General features: G+C 41.6%; 1 protein-coding gene across 3 annotated transcripts in view; it reads left to right on the top strand.

The window, feature by feature from the left end:
- The window catches only part of LOC124802713 (ATP-dependent DNA helicase DDM1-like), a 138,251-nt gene that overhangs the window by 44,582 nt on the left and 66,789 nt on the right, over window positions 1-26,880 (top strand). For all 3 annotated transcript variants that reach the window (XM_047263677.1, XM_047263678.1, XM_047263676.1), the window contains one exon: window positions 716-929. In XM_047263677.1, the coding sequence (XP_047119633.1) occupies window positions 716-929 (214 nt within the window). The remainder of the gene's footprint in view (window positions 1-715; window positions 930-26,880) is intronic.

Raw genomic sequence — 26,880 nt, 5'->3', positions numbered from 1 at the left:
GGAATAATTTTTAAGCTCATGAACAATCTTTTTTTTTTTTTTTTCAACAGAGTTTGCTCCCCGTTAGGAATAGACAAAAGTTCTCAAACAGCAGTCATACAGACTTAAACTCACTTCAGTCTATCTCCACATCTAGTACACTGTAAATAGAATTACTGACTTCAGGAAGCTGTCAGTACATTTTCACTTCATCGGTTAGCAAACAAGAAAATTAGATGGCATATGTGGTTCTGTGAAAAGAGAATCCAATATATCATCTTCAAGAGAGAGGAAGCAGTGTCAGACATATTTATTAAAAAAATTGAGTTAAGATAATCACTATTAACAAAGTGTATAATGGAGCTAATTTTGTTACATTGAGGCTATTTTCTGACTGTTAAAATTTAAAAAAAGATAGCAGAACTGTTTGGAAACCCTAAATTTCTTCCGGATTATCAGTGCTCGGTGCAAGAATTGGTGAGAGATTTAAATAATGCTGTACTCTATATTGTAAGTCATTAGGAATCACGTTTCCTTATTAGATATGGATGTTTCAGTACTGTGAGGTTCATTGAGTAGTTATATTGTAATAAAATGTGACCTGCTCAGTCAACAATTGTTTGACCATTACAAGGTAATATTCCATTTTCAGAATGTTATCTAGAAGTGCTCTAGAAGCATTTGCACTTGTTTTTGTTTCCTAAAAATGTACAATTTATTATTTCTTGCATTTCAGCACCCTAAAATTCCACAGAAGCCGCAGTAGACTTTTATTGACTGGAACACCTTTACAGAATGATATTAATGAATTGTGGGCATTGCTAAGGTTTGTGTTGCCCAAAATATTTCCTGAAGAAAATCTACTTGAGGATTACCTCAAGCTTTCTGACTTTCAAGGAAATGCTGAGATGGAGGAGGATAAAAGATCTGTTATCAATAAAGTGCACCAGGTTAGTGTGTTTCATGGAGTTGAGTATTTCATTGTTGATATAGAAGCCTAATATTGCATTTGTCTTTTCCTTCAGTGTAATTGCAGTAGAATCTCGATTAACTGTCGCTTTTGGGACCAAAAGATGCTAAGGATGCTAAAAATATCGCTTAATCAAAGGTGAATGGAACAAGTCACTTATAGAGCTCAAAACAATGTAATAAATCAAAATTAACTGAAATCAGACAATGGAAAATCCAGGATGGAATGTAACAATATTATGAAAAGGAAAGTTGCCACTCACCATATAGCGGAGGTGGAGTCACAGATAGGCACAACAAAAAGCCTGTCACAAAGCCTTCATCAAAAATAGATGAGACACACACACACAAACACACACACACTGACTGACTGCAGTCTCAGGCAACTGTAGTGTGTGTGTGTGTGTTTGATGAAGACATTATTTGTGACAGTCTTTTTGTTGTGCCTATCTGTGACTCAGCATCTGCACCATATGGTGAATGGCAACTTTCCGTTTCATAATAAAATTAAGTAAAGGAATTAAATTTCTAATAAAGAGAAAAGAAAACAAAACCTTACAAATTGAAAAGCCACTTAGTGTAAAGTGTTTTTTTCAACCCTGAATTCGTGGCAGCATATGCCACTTATTTGCTAAGTATATTCATGATAGTTGTAACAGGTGGCTGTTGTTCCAGATACTGAGGGCAGTCTCTAATGCACCTTTGATGCAGATTGGGCTGATCTTTTCTTCTTCCTTTTCTTCATCGTCTGATTCCTCTTGCTCAACAATATATTGCTGCTGCAAAACAAGATTGATGTCCTGATCATCATAAAATTCTCCATTGTGACAGCAGCGATGTCACCTTCTGCTAGCCACTCCTCAACATCAGCAGGCTATATATCATTTTGAAGAGATTTTAAATCAGTGACTAAATCTGCAGTATATGGCTTGGGAGTGCTTACTCTTGATTTAGGTTAGGACACCTTCTTCCATGATTTTCATTGAGTGATTTTATTAAGTTCTGATAAATTTTCAGTTTCATAAACTTAAATAACACTCGGAAAATGTTAAAACTATTAGTTGATTTTATTATATTGAAGGAAGGAGAACCTGAAACAACTGAAGCAATAAAAAACGACAACAAGTGTGCTTTTAAATTGTTGAAATTACTTAACATAAATGGCAGACATAATCATTAAATTGCAGTCTCACCACCTCTCCTCAGTTCAATGGTATTACATTTAACATTAACAAAAATTAAGATAAACCCAACAAGCTTCTCAAAGCGATGGATCCAGGAGTTCTCCAAATGTACATGCTTTGGCGGTGGTGAAGTTGATGCATGAAGTTAATATAACTTTAATGTGCCTCAATGACGTCCCCCCCCCCCCCCCCCCCCCAATCCCTCCCTCCATCCCCCGGATACACAAATTGGTAACTGGAGTGGAATTTGATTACTGCTGGACAGCAAGTATTTCAGGCAGAGTAACTCAGCAACAGCTGTTGCCAGAGCTATACATTCTGCCTCTGTACAAGACAGAGAAACACTAGTATGTTTCTTCGTTGCCCAACACATTGTGTTTCCAAAAAATTGTAGGCCTAACAAATAATGTAAGATAGATCTTGTCTGCCATTTTGTTACAGTTTGCATCAGCATAGGCTGGAAGAACTTCATGATTTCCTTTTTTTTATGTAGTTTCATATTGATGTTTCCTTTGATATATCTCAAAACTCTTTTTCAAGCATCTTCTGATGGATTGTTTTGTTATCTGCTCAAGAATTTTTGACCACAGCGCAAAAATTTGCAGTTTGACTTCTATAGTTGTCTTTACTGAGTTAAATCTTGAATGTTGAATCGTTGTGGAAAATTCTTCAAATATGACGGTTGGTCAATACATTTCTCCTTTTTTCCTTGAAATCTCAATTACCAAGAATGATTGTGGTTCTCCCAATTCTTTTATTTTAAACATATATTTTAATGTAAATTTCACTCTATTTCCTCTGTATTATTTCCTGCTGTCAGAATGTCATCAACGTAGAGCGCTATGGAAATGACAAGTTCCTTTAAAATTGTATAGTAAAGACAGTTATCTGCTTCTGACTGAGTGAATCTTACAGAGATAAAAAAATGTGTGAATCGAATGATGCCATGCTACTGGTGCTTGCTTTAAGCCATATAAAGACCTCTGTAAACTGCAAACCAAACCAGTTATGTCTTTCAGTTCTTCAGAAAAAGCCACTCCTTCAGGAATAACCATGTACAATTCTTCCTTGAGCAATCAATGAAGAAAAGCTTCGGCAACATCAGATTGTTCCAGAACCGTTCCTTGTTGGAGTGTAACAACTATCATCATTCTAATAGTTGCGAACTGAGCCACTGGTGCATATGTTTCCTTGTAGTCAAACCCCTTTTTCTGTGAACATCCTTCAGCCACAAGCCCAGCCTTGTTGCTTATGATATTTACATCCTTGTCCATCAGTCTGAAACCCACTTACTGCTGATGGCCTTTGTTCTAGGGAGTAATTGAACAAAGATCCAAGTCTTGTTTTCCTTTGTAGGAGATCTTATCTTCACAAGTAGCAATTTCCTTGTAGCTTTTTGGTATGTCTTCGACAAATGATTCAGCATTCAGTGCAAGAACAGCATATTCAACTGGAGGGTTCCTCTTCCTGGTAGAATGTCTAACAGCTTCCTTTTTCAGTTTACTCTTCATCAGTGGTCAATTCCTGCACAGGTTCTCGAATCCAGTCCTCAATTGGTATGCTTTTGAGGTCAGATCTTCCTTCACGGGGAACAATGTTCCTTCCTGTGACTGTTTTTCCTGCTTCTGGACACCAAAGTCTTAGCCATTAGGACAGTAGCCAGTAAAGTAGCACTTCAAGGGCTTGTTGTCAAACTTCCCCTCTCTCAATTCCTATGGTACCAGGAGATAAGCAATACATCCAGATACCTTCAGGTTACTCAAGTCAGCTTTCTCGTTGTACCACAAAGCTGCAGGAACGTTTCCTTCCAAAGCCGCTGTAGGACTTGGAGGTATATGGCAGAGGTATATGGCAGTGCGAACAGCTGCTGACCAGAATGTCTTCTTTAATTCACATTGAAGTAAGAAACAGAGAGCTTTCTCACATTTTGCTGAGGAGCGTATCTGATTTTAAACTTAAACTCTTATTTCTTGTTCTCCAAAAAATTGCTTCAACTTGTTCAATATGCATTCATGACCACTGTCACAGCACAGTGTGCTGATCTTCAAGTTGAAATGATCTGTAGCCATGGCATGAAACATCTTCAGCTAGACTTAGATCCAAGTGACTACATACTGCCAAATGATTCCCATGATATCCCACACAGGTCACTGCAGATCAACTCAAGAGGTCTGACGACATGTTTCCTAGTCTGAGTGTATCACAGCTGTGATTGTTTTCCTTCGCAGGTTCTGAGCGTCATTCCGTGGGGATTGTTGAAGTGTCCTGTTCCATACCATCAAATTGTGACTGAAGGTTTTTAATGCTATCATAACTCAAATGCCCTATCTGCTTTGCCACAGTTCTGCATCACTTTCAGCTGAAGCAGCTGACAAAGCTTTAAACATTGCAAAAAATTTAAAAAACATATAGCTGAGATTCATTCATATTCACAATGGAAATTGTTTTTCCTTTTTAACTAAACATTGAGCTTTTCCGAATGTGATACTAAAACAATTCATTTCCAATTTTGTAACTGACATCAAATTATAATTAAGATCAGATGCAGATAAAATGACTTTAATTGTTATCTGAATTTCCTTTCCTTTTAGAACACTAGGACTTTAATTTCTCCTTTTACTATAGTGCCCAGAAAAATGCCTGATATAGCTAATTTAACTTAAATTCGTTGTTCCAGTTTTTTTTTTTTTTTAAAATTAGTGAAAGGTATCTTTCTGTTAATTAAGTGTTGCATTGCTCCAGAGTTCAAGAATCAGTTTATATTGTTCACTGATTGAGCTACACTTGATGTTGCAAAACAAAAACCATATTCCTCTTTGACATTAGCCATGATCACTGAGTTGCTGGCTCCGTGTCAGCAGTTAGTGCTTTTGTGACCAGGCTTTCCACAAGGATCACAAGTAAAGTTGAATGAGTTCCTCAAAGTACCTTGCTGATTTCTTGTTTTGCTGGCATCTGATAAATCTTTTTTTGATACCGTTGAGTCTGGAAAGCTGTAGAAGGTGCTGTTTAATAATTTTTGTTTTTCCCAATGACTCCCTTCCACCTAGACTCTTCATAATAGCCTATATTCCACGAAGCTCAGCATCAAGTATTTCATAGAGAACGTTTCAACTGCAAGTGACCACCACAATGTATTCTGCAGGCATCTTTAAAAGTAGATGGCACAGAATGTCAATTTTAACAGTAGCTCCAGTTGAATGTGAATCTCTAATCAATTTATCAAACTTTCAGAAAGTGATTGACTATTGTATTACTTGTTGCATTGAATTTCATAATTGAGTCCTTTCTCAGCAAAAGTTGACTAATAATACCTTCTCTCTCTAACGTATCGCACAGAACTGCACATAAATGAAAAGGGGGTTACTTTCACTGTCACATATTCCAAGTGACAGTCAGCAGTGCGTTCAATGAGACTTAAATTTGCGATATTGTTTAGACAGTTCTGCCTGTCATGTTTCCTTTGTGGCATGCTGCGTGTCTCCGTCTCTGTCCATAGATTACACCTTTGCGAAATGATTCACTGGCACAAATAGGAAGAGTTCCACTTCCTTGAAGAGTTTCCACCCTGAATTTCCAGTTGTTGAAATTTGTTCCATCGAATAAAGGAGTACAATGTTTTCCCTCTTCAGTTGCCATCTTGAAAAACTTGTAGGTGAGAGTCCACTCATGGCCAGGTATTTTATTACAAATTCAGTTTTAAAACAAACCTGGACCCATAACTTGATAAATTTTCAGTTTTTCACATTTACGTAACACTAACAAAATGTTAAACGGTTAGTTGATTTGATTAAATTGGAAAAAAAGAAACAACTGACTACTGAGCAACGAAAGAGGCAACAAGTGTGCTTTTAAATCTTAGAAATTATGTAACCTAAGTTGCAGATATAATCATTTAATTGCAGTCTCAACAACTTCTTTGCCAAACTTATAAGTTGTACATTTTATGTTGCTTCAAAAATATCACAACCGTCTTATGTTTTCTCTAACAAAGTAATGACTCACTACTTCTTGTAATGCCATTTTAACCGCTCAGTAGCATACTGGTCCATTTATGGGGTTTTTGTCACATGGAGGGGTGGCTTGGGGTATTGTTTACCAATAAACCTAAACAGGATGGTAGGTTTTTGGTGTTGAGTATTTTGTATAAAGCAAATATGAGGTTTGTGTCCTTGGCTGAGAGCCTCCCCTGGTTTTTGTCAAGATTATTGCGGGTATTGGGTCCATGAGGTACAGAAATACGCGAACTAAGAGTTGTTAACCATAACCGCTTTTTTTTCTATAAAGACATTTATAATAACGTGCTTGCTACACTGACCGGTGATAGCTGCGTCTGATGTCCTACCACAAAAAACAAAAAAAAGACAGATTTGTTGAGACTCCATTGCGAGCCGCAAAAGGCTAGTTCTGTGTCAAAACCACATGCATTGGAAACAGTTTTGCCTGTGCAGGTGGCCAGCGACGCAACATGACTACTGCGTGTGGGGAGCTGCTCTACGGCTGGTGTATACTGACACCGAAGTTTGTCCTCATTTCACGGTAACACCAGCTCGCACTCGTACCTGCACTTGATGGCTGCGTCCAAGCCTGTAACCCTGACACCGTACCCCCCAAAGAAGATGAGCTACCAAATGTGGCTCTACATGACCAGCTGGCCATCCATGACTTTAGATTTGCCAGCCCCGGTATCGGAAGACATAGCAATATTTATCTTGTTTTGCAGACACAGTAATTACTGGTACTGATGAGCGGTCTTAAAATCAATAAAAGTAAGAACAACACAATACTGACAATCAAGTGTGGGTGAACAGTACTTGTAGAGTCAAAAGACTTGGTAGCTATTTTGTGCTTGAATGAAGTTAACTCATTTTTAGTAGTCATTATATCTTCTAGGATATCCATAATTAAATCATTATCCATTGGGAAATTGGAGAGAGAATGGTTTGCATATGTTAATATGTATGATTTATTATAGTGAACTGGTAAAATTCTCATTAATGGGAGCTTTCCAGTTGCATGAAAAGTAGTTGGTAATACAGAAGGCATATCAAACAGATCACATTATAAATCACAGTGGGTGACATTTAAAATTAATCCACTACCGTTTAGTTTGAGTGTGAATGGTTGATCCGGTGTACCCGAAGTTTTACATATAAATTTGACATTGAGAGTGAATTGAAAGAATAAATTATACCTTCAGATCATCGTTTAAGAAATGGCTGTTACGGATGCATAAACTTCCTTGGGCAATCGTCTTGTGGAGGATTATTCATAAACAATTCTTTCTCACAGCTATACGTACTACTACCTAAAAATACTGCTGATTCTAAGCAAATTAACTTATGATTACATTTACATATATACATATCATGCTTATTTAGAGTTTAAAAAATACCTTAGGTCCTTACTGGTCAGTAAATAGTCCTTTAGCTGATACATGACATGAAGGCCTGCTTGTTGCAACATGATAGGGTAAGTACAAATTTTATACATTTCAAAATTATGCTTGGCTGTGGCATTGGATATAGACACAATAATCATTAATTCTTCCTCGGTCATTAAAGATTATGTTGTAGTTAACTTGTAGCAAGCATTTAAATTACAAGAATTAACAGGATAAATCACAATAGCTGTCTCGCCCAACTTACTTTCAATTAATGGTAGCATCTGTAAGAATTGTTCTGGATGCAATAGTACACTGCTTAAGCAATCATTTGAACGACTTTTTAGAGCTGTTCCTAAATCAAGAGCATCAATTCTAGCATTTGATAGACTGTCAGTAATTGTTAAAAGCAGAGTGTTTAAATCTAAGTTAGCACTCTCAGCATTCAATTCTTCAAAGAGCTTGTGGATGGTTGCGTTCATCTCGCCACGAATCATCTTGAAATGTGTAATAAATTGTTTTACAATTTGTTCGATAAAAACTATATTTTTAGTAATGGCTCTTTGCATATTCCTTAATACAATTATTTCATTAGACAATATAATAGAAGGAAACATTCCACGTGGGAAAAATTATATATAAAAACAAAGATGAGGTGACTTACCGAACGAAAGCGCTGGCAGGTCGATAGACACACAAACAAACACAAACATACACACAAAATTCAAGCTTTCGCAACAAACTGTTGCCACTTCCTTTCATCTTCCCCTCTCCTTCCCTCTTTCCTGATGAGGCAACAGTTTGTTGCGAAAGCTTGAATTTTGTGTGTATGTTTGTGTTTGTTTGTGTGTCTATCGACCTGCCAGCGCTTTCGTTCGGTAAGTCACCTCATCTTTGTTTTTATATATATTTCATTAGACAGGTTGATTGAATTTGTACTAGACTTGTTCAAGGGATAAAATTCCATCTGTAACATCTAATAGATCTCAACTTGTTAAAGTACCAAATACAGTACGAAGGACATTTCCTCCAGGCATGTTTGCACCCGATCGAGGTTTTGTGTGACAAAAGGTGCTAGTGTCTTGGGTAGCTGCCATTTCCTGCGGATTGGCTGAAATTTGTTTTTGTGGAAGTTATAACTTGTGTATAGAAATCTGTAGTTGTGTTTTAGATTTATTGAACTTTCTACTTTATACACTAATTTTGGTACTGATAGTGTCAAAACTGAATACACATGTGAAATTTCAGTTCAGTAGTATTTATTGCAGGAAAAAAAATTGAAAAAGAATTCTAGTATTGACAGACATAAGCAAACAAATAATCTTTCTGTTTAATTCCTTTCTACATCATATTTACAAACAAAATGCAAAATAGAAGTGAATTTTAGTGTTAGTGGTAGTACTTGAAGCGAGGAGAGGTACACAGCCCGACATTACATTCAGCGCACTCAAATAATGTATCCTTTCTTCCAGCCTTCCCTGTTAAAAAATTTTTCCTTTTCACTGCATACCACACACCTTCTTTGACCTTTCTTCTTCCTTTCTGAAATGGTGACACGATTAGGGAAGTGTTTTTCTGAGTGTCCAGCTACTTTTCCAGACCCTCAAGAAACGCTCTCTGCCTCCCCAACAGACAACATCAATCTTTTACATATTATCTCCAAGAACTTTTTGTTGTAGTTAATTTCTTCTTTGTTATAATGTTGTGCAGTATGCAGGAATTTGATACTGCCATTACAATACAGTAAAAAGCCAGCGTCCTCCACCATTTCACTGTTTTGTGTTCCAGAGCACCATAGACAGTCATTGATCAAATAGGTCCACCCCAGCTTTGTGTTGATTATAATCAACAGTTGCTGCAGGTTTCATTTTTTTCTATTGATTTTGTTGTTGTTGTTGTTGGTGGTGGTGGTGGTGGTGTGACACTCAGCATTGTTGCTGTGTGTTTTGTGCTGACCATCCAAACATCTCTCTTATCCTTCCAAAGCAAAGCAAGCATGTTCCCTTTGCAGCGGAAAACTTGTTCCCTTTTCTTAGCTTTGCCTCCTTTAGCGCTTTTGGCAGGCCTTTCCTGTTCTTCATTACTGTTCCACAAGACCAGTATTCTCTTTACGTAATTGTTCAGCTAACTGTACACTCTTGTAGAGATGGTTGACAAACACCTTGTATCCTTCACCCAGCAGCTTACCGGTCAAAACGCATCACAATAGTAGAATCACTGTTATCTTGTTCTTCACCTTTTCTGTGGTACACTTCAAAATTCCATATAAAACCAGTTCTGGATTCAGCAAAGTATACAACTTCATACCATACTTGTTTAGTTTATTGGCCATATAAACCTTGAAGCCTATACTTCCCCTGAAGGAACAAAGTCCTTCATAGGTGTTACAGCTTCTCTTGGATAGTAAATAATTTGAAATTTTTCCCTTGTTGAATTGAAGTGTAACTTCATAAAGGGCATCATATTCTTTTTCACCTTTCTTCTTTGCTTGTTTGTTGCCATTGAGGTGAAACATAGATAATATATGTATGAATCTGTTCCTTGACAAAATACGGGAGCAACAATTACTTACAGCTGACAACCGGATCAGTGCTGTGGCCTCTCATTTACTGTCATATGCAGCAAAATAGCAACAAATAGTGTCCTTTCTGCTGTCATCATAGTTTTTCATTGTTTGAACCTTGAACTAGGCAGGAGCTTATTGTCAGACCTTAGCTTTGCCTGTCTTTGTATTGCATAAAATTTCATGGCTGTTACTAGAGCACTTTCAAAGAAATAGGAGTACATCTAAAGGTTTGCTTGATTCATTCATCAAGTGCTCCATTGTGCTTCACTCCATGAGGACCTGGGTACACAGCTATGCCAGGAATTTCATCTGCATTGGTCCAGTCACTTTTACACCTCTTTCTACTCTGAGTAGTTGTAGATGTAGAAGATGAATCGTGCTCGGATTCATTTCATGGTATATCTGCAGGAGAATAAATCATAACGACAAAATCTGTGAAAATAATATGATAAGTGTATGCAGAAACTCGACTTCAAACAAATCTTGACTTACCACTATTTTTAGATAATATATAATGTGAATTGTCGTCAAATATTCCTTGTTGGTTGTCTGTAGACTCATTAAGGACTTCGTAAATCATTTGCTCCAAACGTTTCTCCTCTTTAAGGCATGTGTTGTACACACAATCAACACAACAGCACATAAAATGCACGAAATGGAAAGAACTCAGAAGTCAGTTAGAGCCTACGAAGCAAGCAACAATAACATAGGTTTCAGCAAGGAAAATTTTTTCCAATGAAGCTACTACTGCCATCTAGCAATCACAGCAGTGACTACAATGTATATAGACCACACAGACTTTGCGGGTGATATAAATATATGTTAGATACCACGGAAAATAACAGTGACTACAGCAACGTAATATTACGTCCGCCGCAGTTTCCCATTTCCTGCAAGTGCCGTAATATTAGTCAGCCACACGCTAGGTCATAAGAAACAGTTGATCTCTTTTCCATAATCAGCAAATTTAGACTGTACCTGCATTTTGACAGTATTCAGAGTGTTATACCAAGACGTTCCCATTTCCAAAACTGAATCATTATCTGTGACTGAACGAATCAAATCAATTTGCTTCTTAACAGAATTGAATTATTGTTGAATCTCACTCAAATTGTATTTAAGTACAGGCTTAACATTGTTTGTTGAAACTACCATGTCTGACCATGGTTCAAACGAAACACCTGTTTGTGGTACTACTACTATAGCATTAATGGAACACATTGTCATAATAAAAATTAGAATTACAATAAACACGGTTAACTAGAGTTAAACAATAAATATAATAAAATGCGTCTCTTGTGGTGACTTGTGGAATAAGATTTAGTTACACTTGTGCACTTCGTGTAATAGCTGCATTCTGTATTTGCACAACATATACATTTATGCACATGGTTGAGAAATAAACACACATTTTACACTCACTCACACTACATGCATCTGTGAAGACTGTAGGGGTGTCTGGGACTGCATCGCTCGGTGTAAGCTGATGCCTCGGCCTCGAAGTCTGGACTGCGATCTCGCACTGCTCGTGTCCTGAATTTAGGAACAGCTGGTCGGCCCCTCGGTTGGTCCTCATCGTCGCCTCATGATGCTACAGGAAGTTTGCCCAGAAATAGCTTTACATGAACAACAGTCGAAAGAAAAGGCAGTTGGAGCTTAAGAGTGACTGGCAACAACACCTCCAAGATTGGATATGGTCCTTCCCAGAACTACTTAAACTTTTTGACCTGACGCTTATTTAACACTGCATTGCTCAGGTAGACAAGATCTCCAACTCGATACTGTGGTGCAACTGCTTGGTGATTGAGTTGTTTTGCTTGCTGCAGAAAAGATAAATGATTCCACCGTTCCATTTCTTTCCGTGCCTCCTTTAGCTTGTGCGCTAACTCCAGCAGTTGATTGGGCAAAGTCCAAGGGTGGTGAATGCAGCCTTCTTCCATATACAGTTTCATATGGACTTAGGACAGTTGACACGCGCATTTTTGCATTGTAAGTGCTCACAGTGTACGGAAGACACACATCCCAAACGTCATGCTTGCTGCTTGCATCTTAAAGATTGTTCTGTGAACTCGCACAGTGCGTCCATTTCCTTAAGGGCGTATTGGAGTAGTTATTAGCTGTGTTATTTGCATTAGCTTACAAGTCTGTTTAAGCAATTCATTCATGAAATTTGATCTTTGGTCACTGATTATGCTTAATGGTGATCAAAACTTTAGAATCCACTCCTTCATAAAAACCTTAGCCACAGTCTCAGCATTCTGATCAAGTATTGGTATAGTGAGAAGATATCTGGAGAAATGATCTAACATGGTCAACATGTATTTATTCCCATCTTTAGCCTCAGGCGAAGGTCCAGTGACATCAAGTTCAACTCTTTTGAATGGTGCACTAGTCTCTGGCAGTTCTTGTAATGGTGCCATCTCTCTATCTCTCTCTCTCTCTCTCTCTCTCTCTCTCTCTCTCTCTCTCTCTCTCTCTCTCTCTCTCTATATCTATTCGTTTAGTCGGTTCCGACTCTTCGTGACCCCATGAACCAAATCACGCCACTTTTTCCTGTCTTGGACTCTCCCGTAGACCTTCCAGGTTGGAACACATTGCTTCTGTGATGCCATCGATCAATCTCATCCTCTGACGTCCTCTTCTTCTAGTTCCTTCAATCTTCCCCAGCATTAATGTTTTTACCAGCGAGGCATGCCTTTGCATTGTGTGTCCAAAGTAGGTCAGCTTTTGTTTTAACATTAGACCTCCCAGGGAGAAATCTGGTTTTATTTGCTCCAATATTGATCTGTTGGTTCTCTTTGCAGTCCATGGAACTCTAAGTTTCCTCCAACACCACAATTTGAAGGAGTCAATTCTTCGCCATTCAGCCTTTCTAATGGTCCAGGTCTCACATCCATAAATCACAACTGGAAAGACCATAGCCCTCACAATACGGATCTTTGTTGCTAGTGTTATATCTCTGGACCTTATAACCTTGTCAAGGTTTGACATCGCCTGTCTACCGAGCAACAGGCGTCTCCGGGTTTCGTGGCTGCAGTCGCCATCAGCAGATATCTGGGAACCAAGATAACTGAATGTGGTCACTACCTCCATGATTTCTCCTGCTATATCCCACAAATTGGTAGGTGTAGTTGCCATAATTTTCGTTTTCTTCACATTCAGCCTAAGACCAGCCGTTTCACTTTCGTCTTTCACCTTCAGCAAGAGTGTTCTCAATTCTTCTTCACTTTCTGCCAACAGGATCGTATCATCCACGTACCTGAGGTTGTTTACATTTATTCCAGCTATTTTAATTCCTGTTTCTCCTTCATCTAGCCTCGCATTCCTCATAACATGTTCTGCATACAGATTGAATAAGTACGGTGACAGTATGCTTCTGAATCTTTATCCATTTCGGTGTTCCATACATAGTTCTGACCGTGGCTTCTTGGTCAAGGTATAAACTCTGTATTAGATGAATGAGGTGATCTGGTACTCCCATGTTTTTCAGTACGTTCCATAATTTGTTGTGATCGACACAAAGGCTTTGGCGTAGTCAATAAACCAGAGGTCCACATCTCACTGGAATTCTCTTGCTTTTACCATAATCCACCGAATGTTAGCAATTTGATCTCTAGTTCCTCTTCCTTTCCTAAATCCAGCTTGTTCTTCTGGTAGCTCTCGATCTAGATATTGGCAAAGTCTATTTTGTAAGATTTTTAACATGGCTTTGCTAGCATGTGATATAAGTGCAATTGTTCGGTAATCTGAGCATTCTTTAGAACTTCTCTTCTTTGGAATGGGGATGAATACTGATCTTTTCCAATCTTTTGGCCACTGCTGCGTGATCCGTATTTAGTTTTGCCCAAATTATTACATTTGTTCTAGTAATCGTGTTCTGAAACAAACTCAGAAATGTCAGGTTTACGTCTCGGTCACCATTATAGTTCAGCTATCTTAATGTTTGTTGCCTTTTTACTGCAGTGTCCAGACAATAAAGAATCATGTCGTTCTGTCATGATTTGCTTTCTCTTGCTTCCCGGAACAATTAGTCAGTTTCCTTTGCTAGTGATCTTGTTCAGCAGTCCATCTAGTTCAACAAAACATTGGTCATTTTTCCATATTTTGCATTGTGGATCGTCCACTTGAGCTGCTTTAAACTAATCCTCTCGGCTTATTGTAACACAAACGTGCACCCTTCACCTCTTCGCATCAGCATTTACGTGTAATTTTCCAGGTCGATGAATAACTTTAAACTGAAACTCACTCAGTCTCAAAGCCCACCTTGTTAATCCGAAACTTGGGTCTTATTAAGCTCAATAGCCATTTAAGCGCTGCACTGTCTGTGAATTCTCTTCCTGTCAAAAACAATCTGTTATGTGTTATACCGAAAATCGAAGTCCGATGCTCCTTTTCTGTTGTAGTGTAATTACATTCTGCTTTGTTTAATTGTCCAGAAGCAGATGATATTGGATGTTCGTGGCCATCAATTTATTGAGACAAAATAGCACCAACAGCAAAGTTTGTAGCATCTGTTGAAAGAATGGGCTTGCTGAAACCTGGATAGGCTAACATTGGAGCTGTGGGTAGGGCAGTTTTAAGTTCGTAACGCCAATAGAAATTTGCTAATCCAAGAATGATTGTAATTCCTAGAAATTTTATTGTTCTGGAAAATTCCTGACAGTGTCAATTAATTTTGGATCAGGATGGTCACCTTCATTAGTCCATATCCGAGGTAGTTCACTTAATTTTCTGCAAAGTGACACAAATCTATTGACAAGAACAGATTTGCGCTTCTTATGCACTCGAAAACTGCTCGAAGTCTCTCAGTACGCTGCTTTGTGTTTTTGCTGAAAATTGTTACGCCATCGAGGTATACGAGGGCTTGTGGTGGTGTGAGCCCTCATAAAACGGAATCTATCAGGAGCTGATGATATCCACTTGTTAGATCACAAACCAAAAAAATTCGGCCTCTGCCAAAGTAATCCAGGGTTTCTACCAGCTTCGGTAAGGGTAAATTTCTGGTGTGGTTACTGCATTCGGAGCACAGTAATCCATGCAAACACGGAACTGTGATTCTCCAGAAACAGATTTCTTCTTAACACTGACAACCAGTGGACACCCTGGTGGATCTGCAGGACCTCTTGATTCTGTAATTCTGGCTTCCAGTTGACATCATCATCATTTAAGACTGATTATGCCTTTCAGCTTTCAGTCTGGAGCATAGTCCCCCTTATAAAATTCCTCCATGATCCCCTATTCAGTGCTAACATTGGTGCCTCTTCTGATGTTAAACCTATTACTTCAAAATCATTCTTAACCGAATCCAGGTACCTTCTCCTTGGTCTGCCCCGACTCCTCCTACCCTCTATTGCTGAACCCATGAGTCTCTTGGGTAACCTTGCTTCTCCCATGTGTGTAACATGACCCCACCATCTAAGCCTGTTCGCCCTGACTGCTACATCTATAGAGTTCATTCCCAGTTTTTCTTTGATTTCCTCATTGTGGACACCCTCCTGCCATTGTTCCCATCTACTAGTACCTGCAATCATCCTAGCTACTTTCATATCCATGACCTCAACCTTGTTGATAAGGTAACTTGTATCCACCCAGCTTTCGCTCCCATACAACAAAGTTGGTCGAAAGATTGAACGGTGCACAGATAACTTAGTCTTGGTACTGACTTCCTTCCTGCAGAAGAGAGTAGGTCGTAGCTGAGCGCTCACTGCATTAGTTTTGCAACACCTTGCTTCCAGTTCTTTCACTATGTTGCCATCCTGTGAGAATATGCATCCTAAGTACTTGAAACTGTCCACCTGTTCTAACTTTGTTCCTCCTATTTGGCACTCAATCCGTTTATATCTCTTTCCCACTGACATTACTTTTGTTTTGGAGAAGCTAATCTTAATACCATAGTCCTTACATTTCTGATCTAGCTCTGATATGTTACTTTGCAAACTTTCAATCGAATCTGCCATCACAACTAAGTCATCAGCGTATGCAAGATTGCTTATTTTGTGTTCACATATCTTAATCTCACCCAGCCAGTCTATTGTTTTCAACATATGATCCATATATAATATGAACAACAGTGGAGATAGGTTGCAGCCTTGTCTTACCCCTGACATTACTCTGAACCATGAACTCAATTTACCGTCAACTCTAACTGCTGCCTGACTATCTATGTAAAGACCTTTAATTGCTTGCAATAGTTTGCCTCCTATTCAATAATCTCGTAGAACAGACAATAACTTCCGCCTAGGAACCCGGTCATATGCCTTTTCTAGATCTATAAAGCATAGATACAATTCCCTGTTCCACTCGTAACACTTCTCCGTTATTTGCCGTAAGCTAAAGATCTGGTCCTGACAACCTCTAAGAGGCCTAAACCCACTCTGATTTTCATCCAATTTGTCCTCAACTAATACTTGCCCTTTCAACAATACCTGAGAAGATTTTACCCACAATGCTGATTAAAGAGATACCTCTGTACTTGTTACAATCTTTTCTGTTTCCGTGTTTAAAGATCAGTGTGATTACTGCTTTCGTCCAGTCTCATGGAACCTGTCCCGACTCCCACGCCATTTCAATTATCCTTTGTAGCCATTTAAGACATGACATTCCACTGTATTTGATGAGCTCCGACTTAATTTCATCCACCCCAGCCGCTTTATTGCACTGCAATCTATTGACCATTTTCTCCACTTCCTCAAATGTGATCCTATTTCCATCATCATTCCTATCCCATTGTACATCGAAATCTGAAACATTACTGAAACTTCGTGGCAGATTAAAACTGTGTGCCCAACCGAGACTCGAACTTGGGACCTTTGCCTTTCGCGGGCAAGTGCTCTACCATCTGAGCTACCGAAGCACAACTCACGCCCGGTCCTCACAGCTTTACTTCTGCCAGTATCTTGTCTCCTACCTTCCAAACTTTACAGAAGCTCTCCTGCGAAGTTTGGAAGGTAGGAGACGAGATACTGGCAGAAGTAAAGCTGTGAGGACCGGGCGTGAGTCGTGCTTCGGTAGCTCAGATGGTAGAGCACTTGCCCGTGAAAGGCAAAGGTCCCGAGTTCGAGTCTTGGTCAGGCATACAGTTTTAATCTGCCAGGAAGTTTCATATCAGCGCACACTCCGCTGCAGAGTGAAAATCTCGTTCTGTGAAACATTACTGATTGTATTTTCACCCATCAAAATATTCCCTCCATCTGCCCAAGGCATCAACAGGATTCACCAGCAGTTTTCCTGACTTGTCCAAAATTCTTGTCATTTCCTTCTTACCTCCCTTTCGAAGACTGCTAATTACGCTCCAGAATGGTTTTCCAGCAGCTTGACTCAGTCTCCAACCTGTTTCCAAAGTCTTCCCAAGATTTCTTCTTGGATGCTGCAGTTATTTGTCTGGCTTTGTTTCTTTCTTCAACATAACTTTCTCTGTCTACCTGAGTTCTAGTATGTAGCCATTTTTGATATGCCTTCTTTTTCCTTTTACAGGTTGCCTTGACTGTGTCATTCCACCAAGCTGTTCGCTTCATCCTACCTTTACACACTACTGTTCCAAGACATTCTTTAGCCACTTCTAGTACTGTGTCCTTGTACCTTGTCCATTCCTTTTCCAATGACTGTAATTGACTGCATTCAACTAACTGGTACCTTCCAGTTGTTCTTCAACTATTTCTTCTAACATCTCTCTTCGACTGAATGCTATTCTGTAAGGTCTCTGAGTGATTGGTACTGCATTTCCAGTATGTATATAATGCTGAACCAGGTGAATGACTGGTAAATTTGAATGCTCTCGGATATGATCTGCATACTTCAATAAAACAGGTGCTAAAATCTTCTGCTCTTCTACTGTCAAATTTTCTATCTTCTGCCAAATCTTGTTCTTTAGTTCATTATTAGTTTTGACTCCTGACTGCAAGTTTTTGATACCACTATAAAAATCTGTCTACATAACTGCAACATTTGCAACTTCATTTGGAAACAGTACATCACTTTTACTTAAGCTTCAGCAACTTTCGTTTCTTGTGGCAATACAACATCCTCATTGTTAATGGTTGTTATTGTTACTGGGACTCTAGCTGCATTCTTTCTCGCCAAGGTAGCTGCGCCAATGCTTTTGGCAACATAACGATGCATTTTGTCCAGTAACTCACATTTATCTGACAGCTCGGTCAATAACAGAGTCCCCTCTTTGCATCGGGGTGACTTCAACATGGATTGTGTTTCCTGCTCCCTGGGGAATTTGCTGTGGCTGATCAACCTGTACATTGGCTCAGTTGGTTGGAAATGATTCATCGGGTGGATTGATCGATCCCACGATGTCAGTGTTGCTACTCCTTCGAGTGTGATCTGAAGAATGATTTCATAGGTTGTAATTTCTATGACCTAGTCTGATCTTTCTATCTGCACAAATATCTCTGCCCCATTAGTGAACAAGAAATGAAACCCAAGAATACCGTCGTAACACGTTTCATTGTTTGTAACTACTTGCACTCTCGCTGTGTATTTTTCTTGGCCTAAACATAATTCTACGTCAGTTGCTCTGTAGTTATGTAACTTTCCGCTGTTTAACCTGCCCACCTTTAGCTGTGAAGGTCTTCACTTGTTACTTTTGACAGTGTAACACCACATTAATGTGGTCTGTGCTCCTGTGTCAATAAGCAGCTTGATCCGTCGTCCGCTACATACAGCACCTATCACAAAGTCATTGTCGATCTGATTTTTGGTGGAGCTAAGAGGAATCACTGTCCCGGCAGGGAGTGGGCGATGTGCTGGCACATATGTCCCCGTACTCTTTTAACGATCTGCCCAGTTGTCTGTTGCTCCTATTGCTCTTCCTTTTATTGTTATAATCTCTCGATATGTGGCCCTGCATCCCACAATTGTAGCTAATTTGTTTCTACTTACAGTCTTTACATTTATGCCCAGGCTTGTAACATCTGTAACATTCAGCATTGGTATTGAATACTCGACACTCTTCTTTTCATGTGTCATTCGGCCGTCTAATGCTTCCATGATGCCAACAGCTACTTCTATTGCATCCTAAAAGGTCTTATATCGCGGCAGTCTGACTGCTTTGCTTACTTCCTTGCCATACAACCTGTGGATGAACATATTTAAAACTCTCTGATCGACTTTGAGCAATTGAATCCGATTCTCATTCTTTTCTTCAACCAGCTCATATGTTTGAGCATTAATGTTTTGAATTCTATTGGCAAACTGCTCATTAGATTCGTCCCATTGCATTTGCGGACTATGGAGGTTGCGCTGTGTAGAATCTGATAGCATTTTTGCGTTTGAATCTCTGAACAACTGTCCCTTTGAATTTACTGTTATCTTTTGATTTTACGCAAGTCGGCTCCATGCTGATAAAATTTTGTGCAGCTCCCTGAATTCTTAATTGAGTAACTGCTAATTTATCTGAACCAGTCCACGAACCCAACAAGGCAGCTCCTTCGAGTTTACAAAAGAACACTTTTATATCCACCTCCATGAACTGTGGAGGAGGTGGAGAGGCTTGTGTGCCTCATTGTAACATCAACCAAAACAGCCTTGCTGTGTTGGTACTGCGAACGGCTGAAAGCAAGGGGAAACTGCAACTGTAATTTTTCCCAAGGGCATGCAGCTCTACTGTATGGTTAAACGATGATGGCATACTCTCGGGCAAAATATTCCACTGGTAAAATAGTCCCCCATTCGGATCTCCGGGTGGGGACTACTCAGCAGGACGTAATTGTCAGCAGAAACAAAACAGGTATTCTATGGATTGGAGTGTGGAATGCTCTATTAAGGACTCGGGTAGGTAAGTTGGAAAATTTAAAAAGGGAAATGGATAGGTTAGAGTTGGATATAGTGGGAATTAGTCAAGTTCGGTGGCAAGAGGAACAGGATTTCTGATCAGGTTAGTACAGGGTTATAAATGCAGAATCAAATGTGGGTAATGCAGGAGAAGGTTTAATAATGAACAAACACTTGGTTTAAGAATCATGAAAGAAGGTCGTATACATGGAAGAGACCTGGAGACAGTGGAAGGTTTCAGATAGATTATATAATGATAAGACAGAGATTTAGGAACCAGTTTTTAAATTGTATGACATTTCCAGCGGAAGATGTGAACTCTGACCGCAATTTATTGGTTATGAACTGTAAACTAAACCTGAAGAAACTGCACCGAGCGAGGTGGTGCAATGGTTAGCACACTGGACTCGCATTCGGGAGGACGACGGTTCAATCCTGTGTCTGGCCATCCTGATTTAGGTTTTCCGTGATTTCCCTAAATCCCTCACGGCAAATGCCGGGATGGTTCCTTTGAAAGGGCATGACCGACTTTCTTCCCCGTCTTTCCCTAATCCGATGAGACCGATGACCTCGCTGTCTGGTCTCCTCCCCCAAAATAACCCAAGAAACTGCAAAAAGATAGGAATTTAAGCCGATGGGAGTGGATAAACTGAAAGAACCAGAGGTTGTAGAGTGTGTAAGAGAGAACATTAGGGAACGATTGACAAGAACAGGGGTAAGAAATACAGTAGAAGAAGAATGGTTAGCTTTGAGAGATGAAATAGTGAAGCAGCAAAGGATCAAGTAGGTAACTAGACAAGGGCTAGTAGAAATCTATGGGTAACAGAAGAGATGTTGAATTTAATTGATGAAAGCAAAAAGGAATGCAAATGTCTGAAAAATGAGATTGACAGGAAGGGCAAAATTGCTATGCAGAGAGGGGTAGAGGACAAATGTAAGAATGTAGAAGCATGTTTCACCAGGGATAAGATAGGTACTGCCTACAGGAAAATTTAAGAGAACCACCTGTATGAGTATCAAAAGCTCAGACGGAAAACCAGTTGTAAGCAAAGAAGGGAAAGCAGAAAGGTGGAAGGAGTATATAGATGGTCTATACAAAGGTGATGTGCATGAGGGCAATATTATGGAAATGGAATAGGACATAGATGAAGGTGAAATGGGAGACTGCGTGAATGATTTGACAGAGCACTGAAAGACCTAAGTAGGAACCCCCCCTCCCCCAGGGAGCCCACAGTCCTTTTCGTGGGTATGTGTGTGGCACGCATGGGGCCCCGAGCTTTTGCAGTTTCCTTCCTTATTACAGACTGCATTACTGTCCCTGTTCCTCTCCTTCCCTGTCCTTGCTCCTTTCTCCCTGCCCCCCTCCCTTCCCTCTTGGTGGACTTCTCTATATCGATCCAGCTATCCTCCCGACTTTGTTTTTGGTATGTGCTAATGTTTAGTTTGCTGTTTCCATCTCCTTTTCGGCATTTTTGGTCCCCTTGGGGTTTGACCTCCATATCCAATGTTTTCCGTTCAGTGTGAGCCATTTGGGGATGAGCTCCCAACCTAGTTTCAATGGTGCAGGCTGTGCTCCTCCTCCCCTCCCTTTTCCCCGTTGCACCCTGGCCCCCTTCCTGCTACGTCACCAGCACGGTAGCCACTCCGTCACTTTGGGGCATCAGAACTCCTGACAATGGCTTCCGTGCCAGATGGCCCTTGCTGTGGCTGGGTGGCACCTGCAGGATGGGCCCCTGGTCAGAGTGGGTGGTACTAGGGCGGACACCTTGCACATGAAGCGACAAAAGCATCAACATCCTGGCAATTCTGTGGCCGTTTCTAAGTGATAGAAGACATGACACTCCTTCTTCTGATCCTTCGCTCTTCCCCTCCCTGGCCACCCCTGGAAAGAGGGTCAAGCTCGCCGCCTTGGGTTGAAACCTTTTCCTCAGCGCCTGGTTTGTACCAGGACAGATGGCAAAAGTTTTGCCACAGCCAAGCATTTGTTTTTTGTGGAGACGATTGAAGGTAAGTATGGCTAAGTGGAATCCTTCAGTAAAATGCGGTCCGGTTCTTTGCTCATAAAGACATCTTCTGTGGCCCAATCTGAAGCCCTGCGTGCTTGTCACCATCTCGGTGACATCCCAGTCTCTGTCGCACCCCACCCCAGGGCATCATTTTCCTCTGGGGTCTTCTTCTCCAAACTGCAAACTGTCAAGGAGCTTCGTGCAAACCTCGAGCAGCGAGGAGTTCCATTTATCCACCGTGTACAATGAGGCCCAAAAAACAGTCACACCAATACAGTCACCTTGATCCTGGCCTTGGAGGGGGATACCCTCACAGAGAAGGTCAGGGTGGTGATGTATAGTGTGATGTAAAACCGTGATGTAAAACCTTACATTCCACCACCGATGAGATGCTTTAAATGCTGACGGTTTGGACACATCTCCCCTCTGCACCCATGATCCCCTCTGTGGTGATTGTGGGCGCCCCCTCCATGAGGGTGTTGCTCCCCCTCCCCCACTGGACACTCCTTCTTTGGCAGCCGTTTGTGCTGGAGCTCCCTCCTGGGGCTCCTCTTCCTGGCATCCCCCTGAAAGGTGATCTGCAGCTCCACATCGGCTGTGCGATCCGCGGCCAGTGGGCGCCGATTGCCACGTGTAATTCCGTGCCCGACCTTGCTGCAGTCTGCCCTCCTCCTCTTTCACAAGAGCAGAAGCAGAAACACAAGATCAAGGGCAAGGTCCCTCCAGTACCCTCTGAGGTGCCGCCTTCCCCTCCTCCAGCCAATCAGGCGACTCGGTGGTGTGACCGGCTCCGCTCTGTTCGCTTCTCATTTGGACTTCAGTTTGAGAATCCTCCAGTGGAATTGTAATGGGTGTTTGCGTCACCTCCTGGAGTTGCAGCCCCTTCTTTCCTCCTACTCTGCTGCTTGCATTGCGCTCCAGGAGACCAATTTTGTTAATTCTTACTCACCCACCCTTCGTGGGTTTCACGGTTTCTGTCTGAACCGAACTGGCCCCATGTGGGCTTCTGGTGATCCATCTGGCCACACCAATCACTATCTGTAATCTCTACCTCCCGCCTACAGGCTGCCCACATCCCTTGCCCTAACCACCCTTCTTCAAGGACATTAATGCCCACAAGCCTCTCTGGGGTAGTCACACGACTAGTGCCCTGGGCAGGACTGTTGAAGATGTTCTGGCAGGGCTTTACCTCTGTCTACTAAACACCGGCGCTCCCACACACTTTAGTGTGGCACACGGCACTTTCTCTGCCATTGACCTCTCCATCTGCATTCCCCGCCTTCTTCCCTCCATTCAATGGGGTGTTCATGAATGACTTACGTGACAGCGATCATTACCAGATTGTTTTGACCTTCCTTCAGTGTATCTTGCTCCATCACCCTCCCAGGTGGGCCTTCTCTAAAGCTGATCGGGGTGCCTTCTCTGCTACCATCCCCCCCGAACTACACACGGCAACATTGAAGAGTATACAGACTTTGACTGCCGCCATTCTTTCCGCAGCTGTTTCAGCCATCTATTCTTCCTCAGGTTCCCCCCATCGGAAAATGGTTCCTTGATGGACTCCGGAAATTGCTGCGGCTATAAAAGACCACTGCCGTGCTCTTCAACACTTTCAGCAGCACCCTTCTACTGCTATCCTTCTGGTCTTTAAACGATTCCGTACCCGGACCCGTTACCTAATCTAATTTCAGAAGCAGATTTGCTGGGAACGATGTGTGGCTGCCATAGGACTGCACACCCTCTCTTCAGAAGTCTGGGCAAAACACAGGCGAATTCTTGGCCATCCTCCTCCTATCGGAATTGCAGGAATTTATGTGCGTGATGTTGTCCTTACCCATCCGGACTTTGTTGCAGAGCATTTCGCTCAACACTTTGCCCAAGCCTCTGCATCGACTGAGTACCCACCCACATTCCTCCTCCTGAAATAGCACTCGGTACGACTGGCGCTGTCTTTCATTTCTCACTGCTTGGAGCATTGTAATGTCCCATTTAGCGAGTGGGAATTCGCCAGCGCCCTCGCCCTTTGTCCCAACATGGCTCCTGGACCGGATCGGATACATAACCAAATGCTCCAACACTTATCGGTGGCTGGCCACCGTCGTATACTGTGGCCACCGTCGTATACTGACCCTTTACAACCGTCTGTGGAGTGAGGGGATATTTCCTACCCAGTGGCAGGAAAGCATTGTTACGCCGGTGTTGAAGTCTGGGAAGCCACCTCTTCAGTTGGATAGCGACTGTCCAATTAGCCTTACCAATACTCTCTGCAAGCTCCTTGAATGCCTGGTGAGTCAGCAGCTGTTTTGGAGCCTTGAATCCAGCGCCCTTTTGTCATTGACTCAAGGTAGTTTTCGCTGTGGCCGCTCTACGGTGGGTAACTTGGTCCACCTGGAGTCTGCTATCTGGCCGGCTTTTGCCCATCGGCAACGCCTCTTTGCAGTCTTCTTTGACCTGCACAAAGCACTGGTCCAGTCTCGTTTAGACTACAGGAGTTCTGTCTATGGTTCTGCGTCACCTTCGACATTGCAGATACTAAACCCCATTCACCATTGTGGGGTACTACTTGCGACTGGTGACATCTGGACTAGCCCCATGATTAGCCTTCTTGCAGAGGCAGGGATTCCACCGCTGCGAGTTATGCACCAACAAGAGCTGATATTTTACACACTCCGCATTCTCTGTATCCAAAAGCACCCTAATTATGGTCTCCTTTCTCCAGGCACGGAGATCAACCTCTTGCAATGGTGGTCACGATGTGCGCTTACCATGGCTGCCCGCATTCAGTCGCTCCTTACTGAGCTCCAGCACTTCCCTTTACCTCCTCTTTTCTCCACTCATGCACGTACCCCTCTGTGGTGCGTTCTCGGCCACAGCTCTGTCTTGATCTCTCCATCAGTTTAAAGAATTCTGTCCCTCCGGAGGCCCTTCACCACCAATTCTACTGTCTCCTCAGTTCATTCCATGGTTCATAAATGATTATACCTATGACTCCATGGTTGCTGGTCACACTGGTTATGCTTACACCTAAAGACACACGGAACTCCGTTCCTTGTCAGATGGCTGTAGTGCAGAATTGGTAGCCATCTTGCGCGTACTGGACCATGTCCTCTTCTGCTCAGGACTGTCCTTCACTATCTGTAGTGACTCCTTGAGCAGTTTGCAAACGATCGGCCAGTGTTTCCCTTGCCAACCGTTGGTCATAGCTATCAAGGACTCCCTTTCTCTCCTTGATCAACGTGGATGCTCAGTGGTTTTCATTTGGACCCCAGGCCATGTTGGGATCCCTGGCAATGAACTTGCTGATCAACTGGCTAAATTGGCTACTAACAGCCCATCTCTTGCTATTGGCATTCCGGAAATAGATCTTCGCTCTGTATTACGTCGTCAGGTTTTGGGACTTTGGAATGCAGAATGGCACACTCTTTCTTCGCCGAACAAGCTCAGGGCGATAAAGGATTCTACAGGTATGTGGCGGTCCTCCATATGGGCCTCTCGTAATGCCTCTGTCGTCCTTTGCCGGCTCCGCATCGGCCGTATGTGTCTGACTCATGGTTATCTCCTCCATTGTGAGGACCCCCTCTCTTTCATTGTGGATCAATGTTGACTGTGGTTCACCTCTTGCTGGACTGTCCCAACTTACTGCGATGGACTCTTAGCTTTCCTGACTCGCTACCACTGGCGTTAGCTTACAATGCCTCAGCGGCTGATCTCGTTTTACAGTTTTTTCATGTTTTTTTTTTTGGGGGGGGGGGATGTTATCACTTTATTTAAGGGTAGAACCTTCAACCTTATTGTTGGGTGGAGGGGATGGCAGGCCGTCTTGCTCCCCCTTTGCCCCAACTGGACTGGCTTTGACTAGGCTTGGTGGTTCAACCCCGCCCTCTGCCTTCCCACTCCTTTCCTTATGGGGTCTGTTTTATCTTGTCTACCTGTGCTTCTTCCATCACGCTCCTGTCATTCGTCGCTTTCTTTCCCTCCTCTCTTCTTCTGTCTTTTTCCTTCCTTCTCTGTCAATCGTTTGTAATTTTATGGCCATTCTAGTTCCCTCTTATAGTGTGAAGTTTTATCGGTTTTAGTTATTCCGAGGTCGGAGGGACTGATGACCGCGTAGTTTGGTCCCTTCTCCAATCCAACCAACCAATCTAAGTCGAAACAAGGCCTCAGGAGTAGACAACATTCCATTAGAACTACTGATAGCCTTGGGAGAGCCAGCCATCTCTTCCATCTGCTGAGGAAGATGTATGAGACAGGCGAAATACCCTCAGACTTCAAGAGTATGATAATTCCAGCCCCAAAGAAAGCAGGTGCTGACAAGTGTGAAAATTAACGAACTATTGGTTTAGTAAGTCACAGTTGAAAAATACTAACATGAATTCTTTACAGACAAATGGAAAAACTGGTAGAAGCTGACCTCAGAGATAAGTTTAGATTCCAAAGACATGTTGGAACATGCAAGGGAGTACTGATCGTACGACTTATCTTAGAAGAGAAGATAAGATAAGGAAAGGCAAATCTTTGTTTGTAGCATTTGTAGACTTAGAGAAAGCTTTCAACAATGTTGGCTGGAATACTCTCTCTAATTCTAAAGGTGGCAGGGGTAAAATACAGGGAGAAAAGGCTGTTTACATTTTTACAGAAACCAGGTATCAGTTATGAGTCAAGGGACATGAAAGGGAAGCAGTGGTTAAGGGTGTGAGACAGGGTCGTAGCCTATTTCCGTTGTCATTCAATCTGTATATTGAGCAAGCAGTAAAAGAAACAAAAGGAAAAATTTGGAGTCGGAATTAAAATCCATGCAGAAGAAATAAAAACTTTGAGGTTTGTTGCCGACATTGTAATTCTGTCAGAGCCAGCAAAGGATCTGGAAGAGCAGCTGAACGGAATGGACATTGTCTTGAAAGAAGGATATAAGATGAACATCAACAAAAGCAAAATGAGGATGATGGAATGTAGTCGAATTAAATCAGGTGATGCTGAGGGAATTAGATTAGGAATTGAGACACTTAAAGTAGT

Source organism: Schistocerca piceifrons, chromosome 6 (assembly GCF_021461385.2).
Source record: "Schistocerca piceifrons isolate TAMUIC-IGC-003096 chromosome 6, iqSchPice1.1, whole genome shotgun sequence".
Lineage (NCBI taxonomy): Eukaryota > Metazoa > Arthropoda > Insecta > Orthoptera > Acrididae > Schistocerca > Schistocerca piceifrons.
This window is presented reverse-complemented; position numbering and strand designations above follow the sequence as displayed.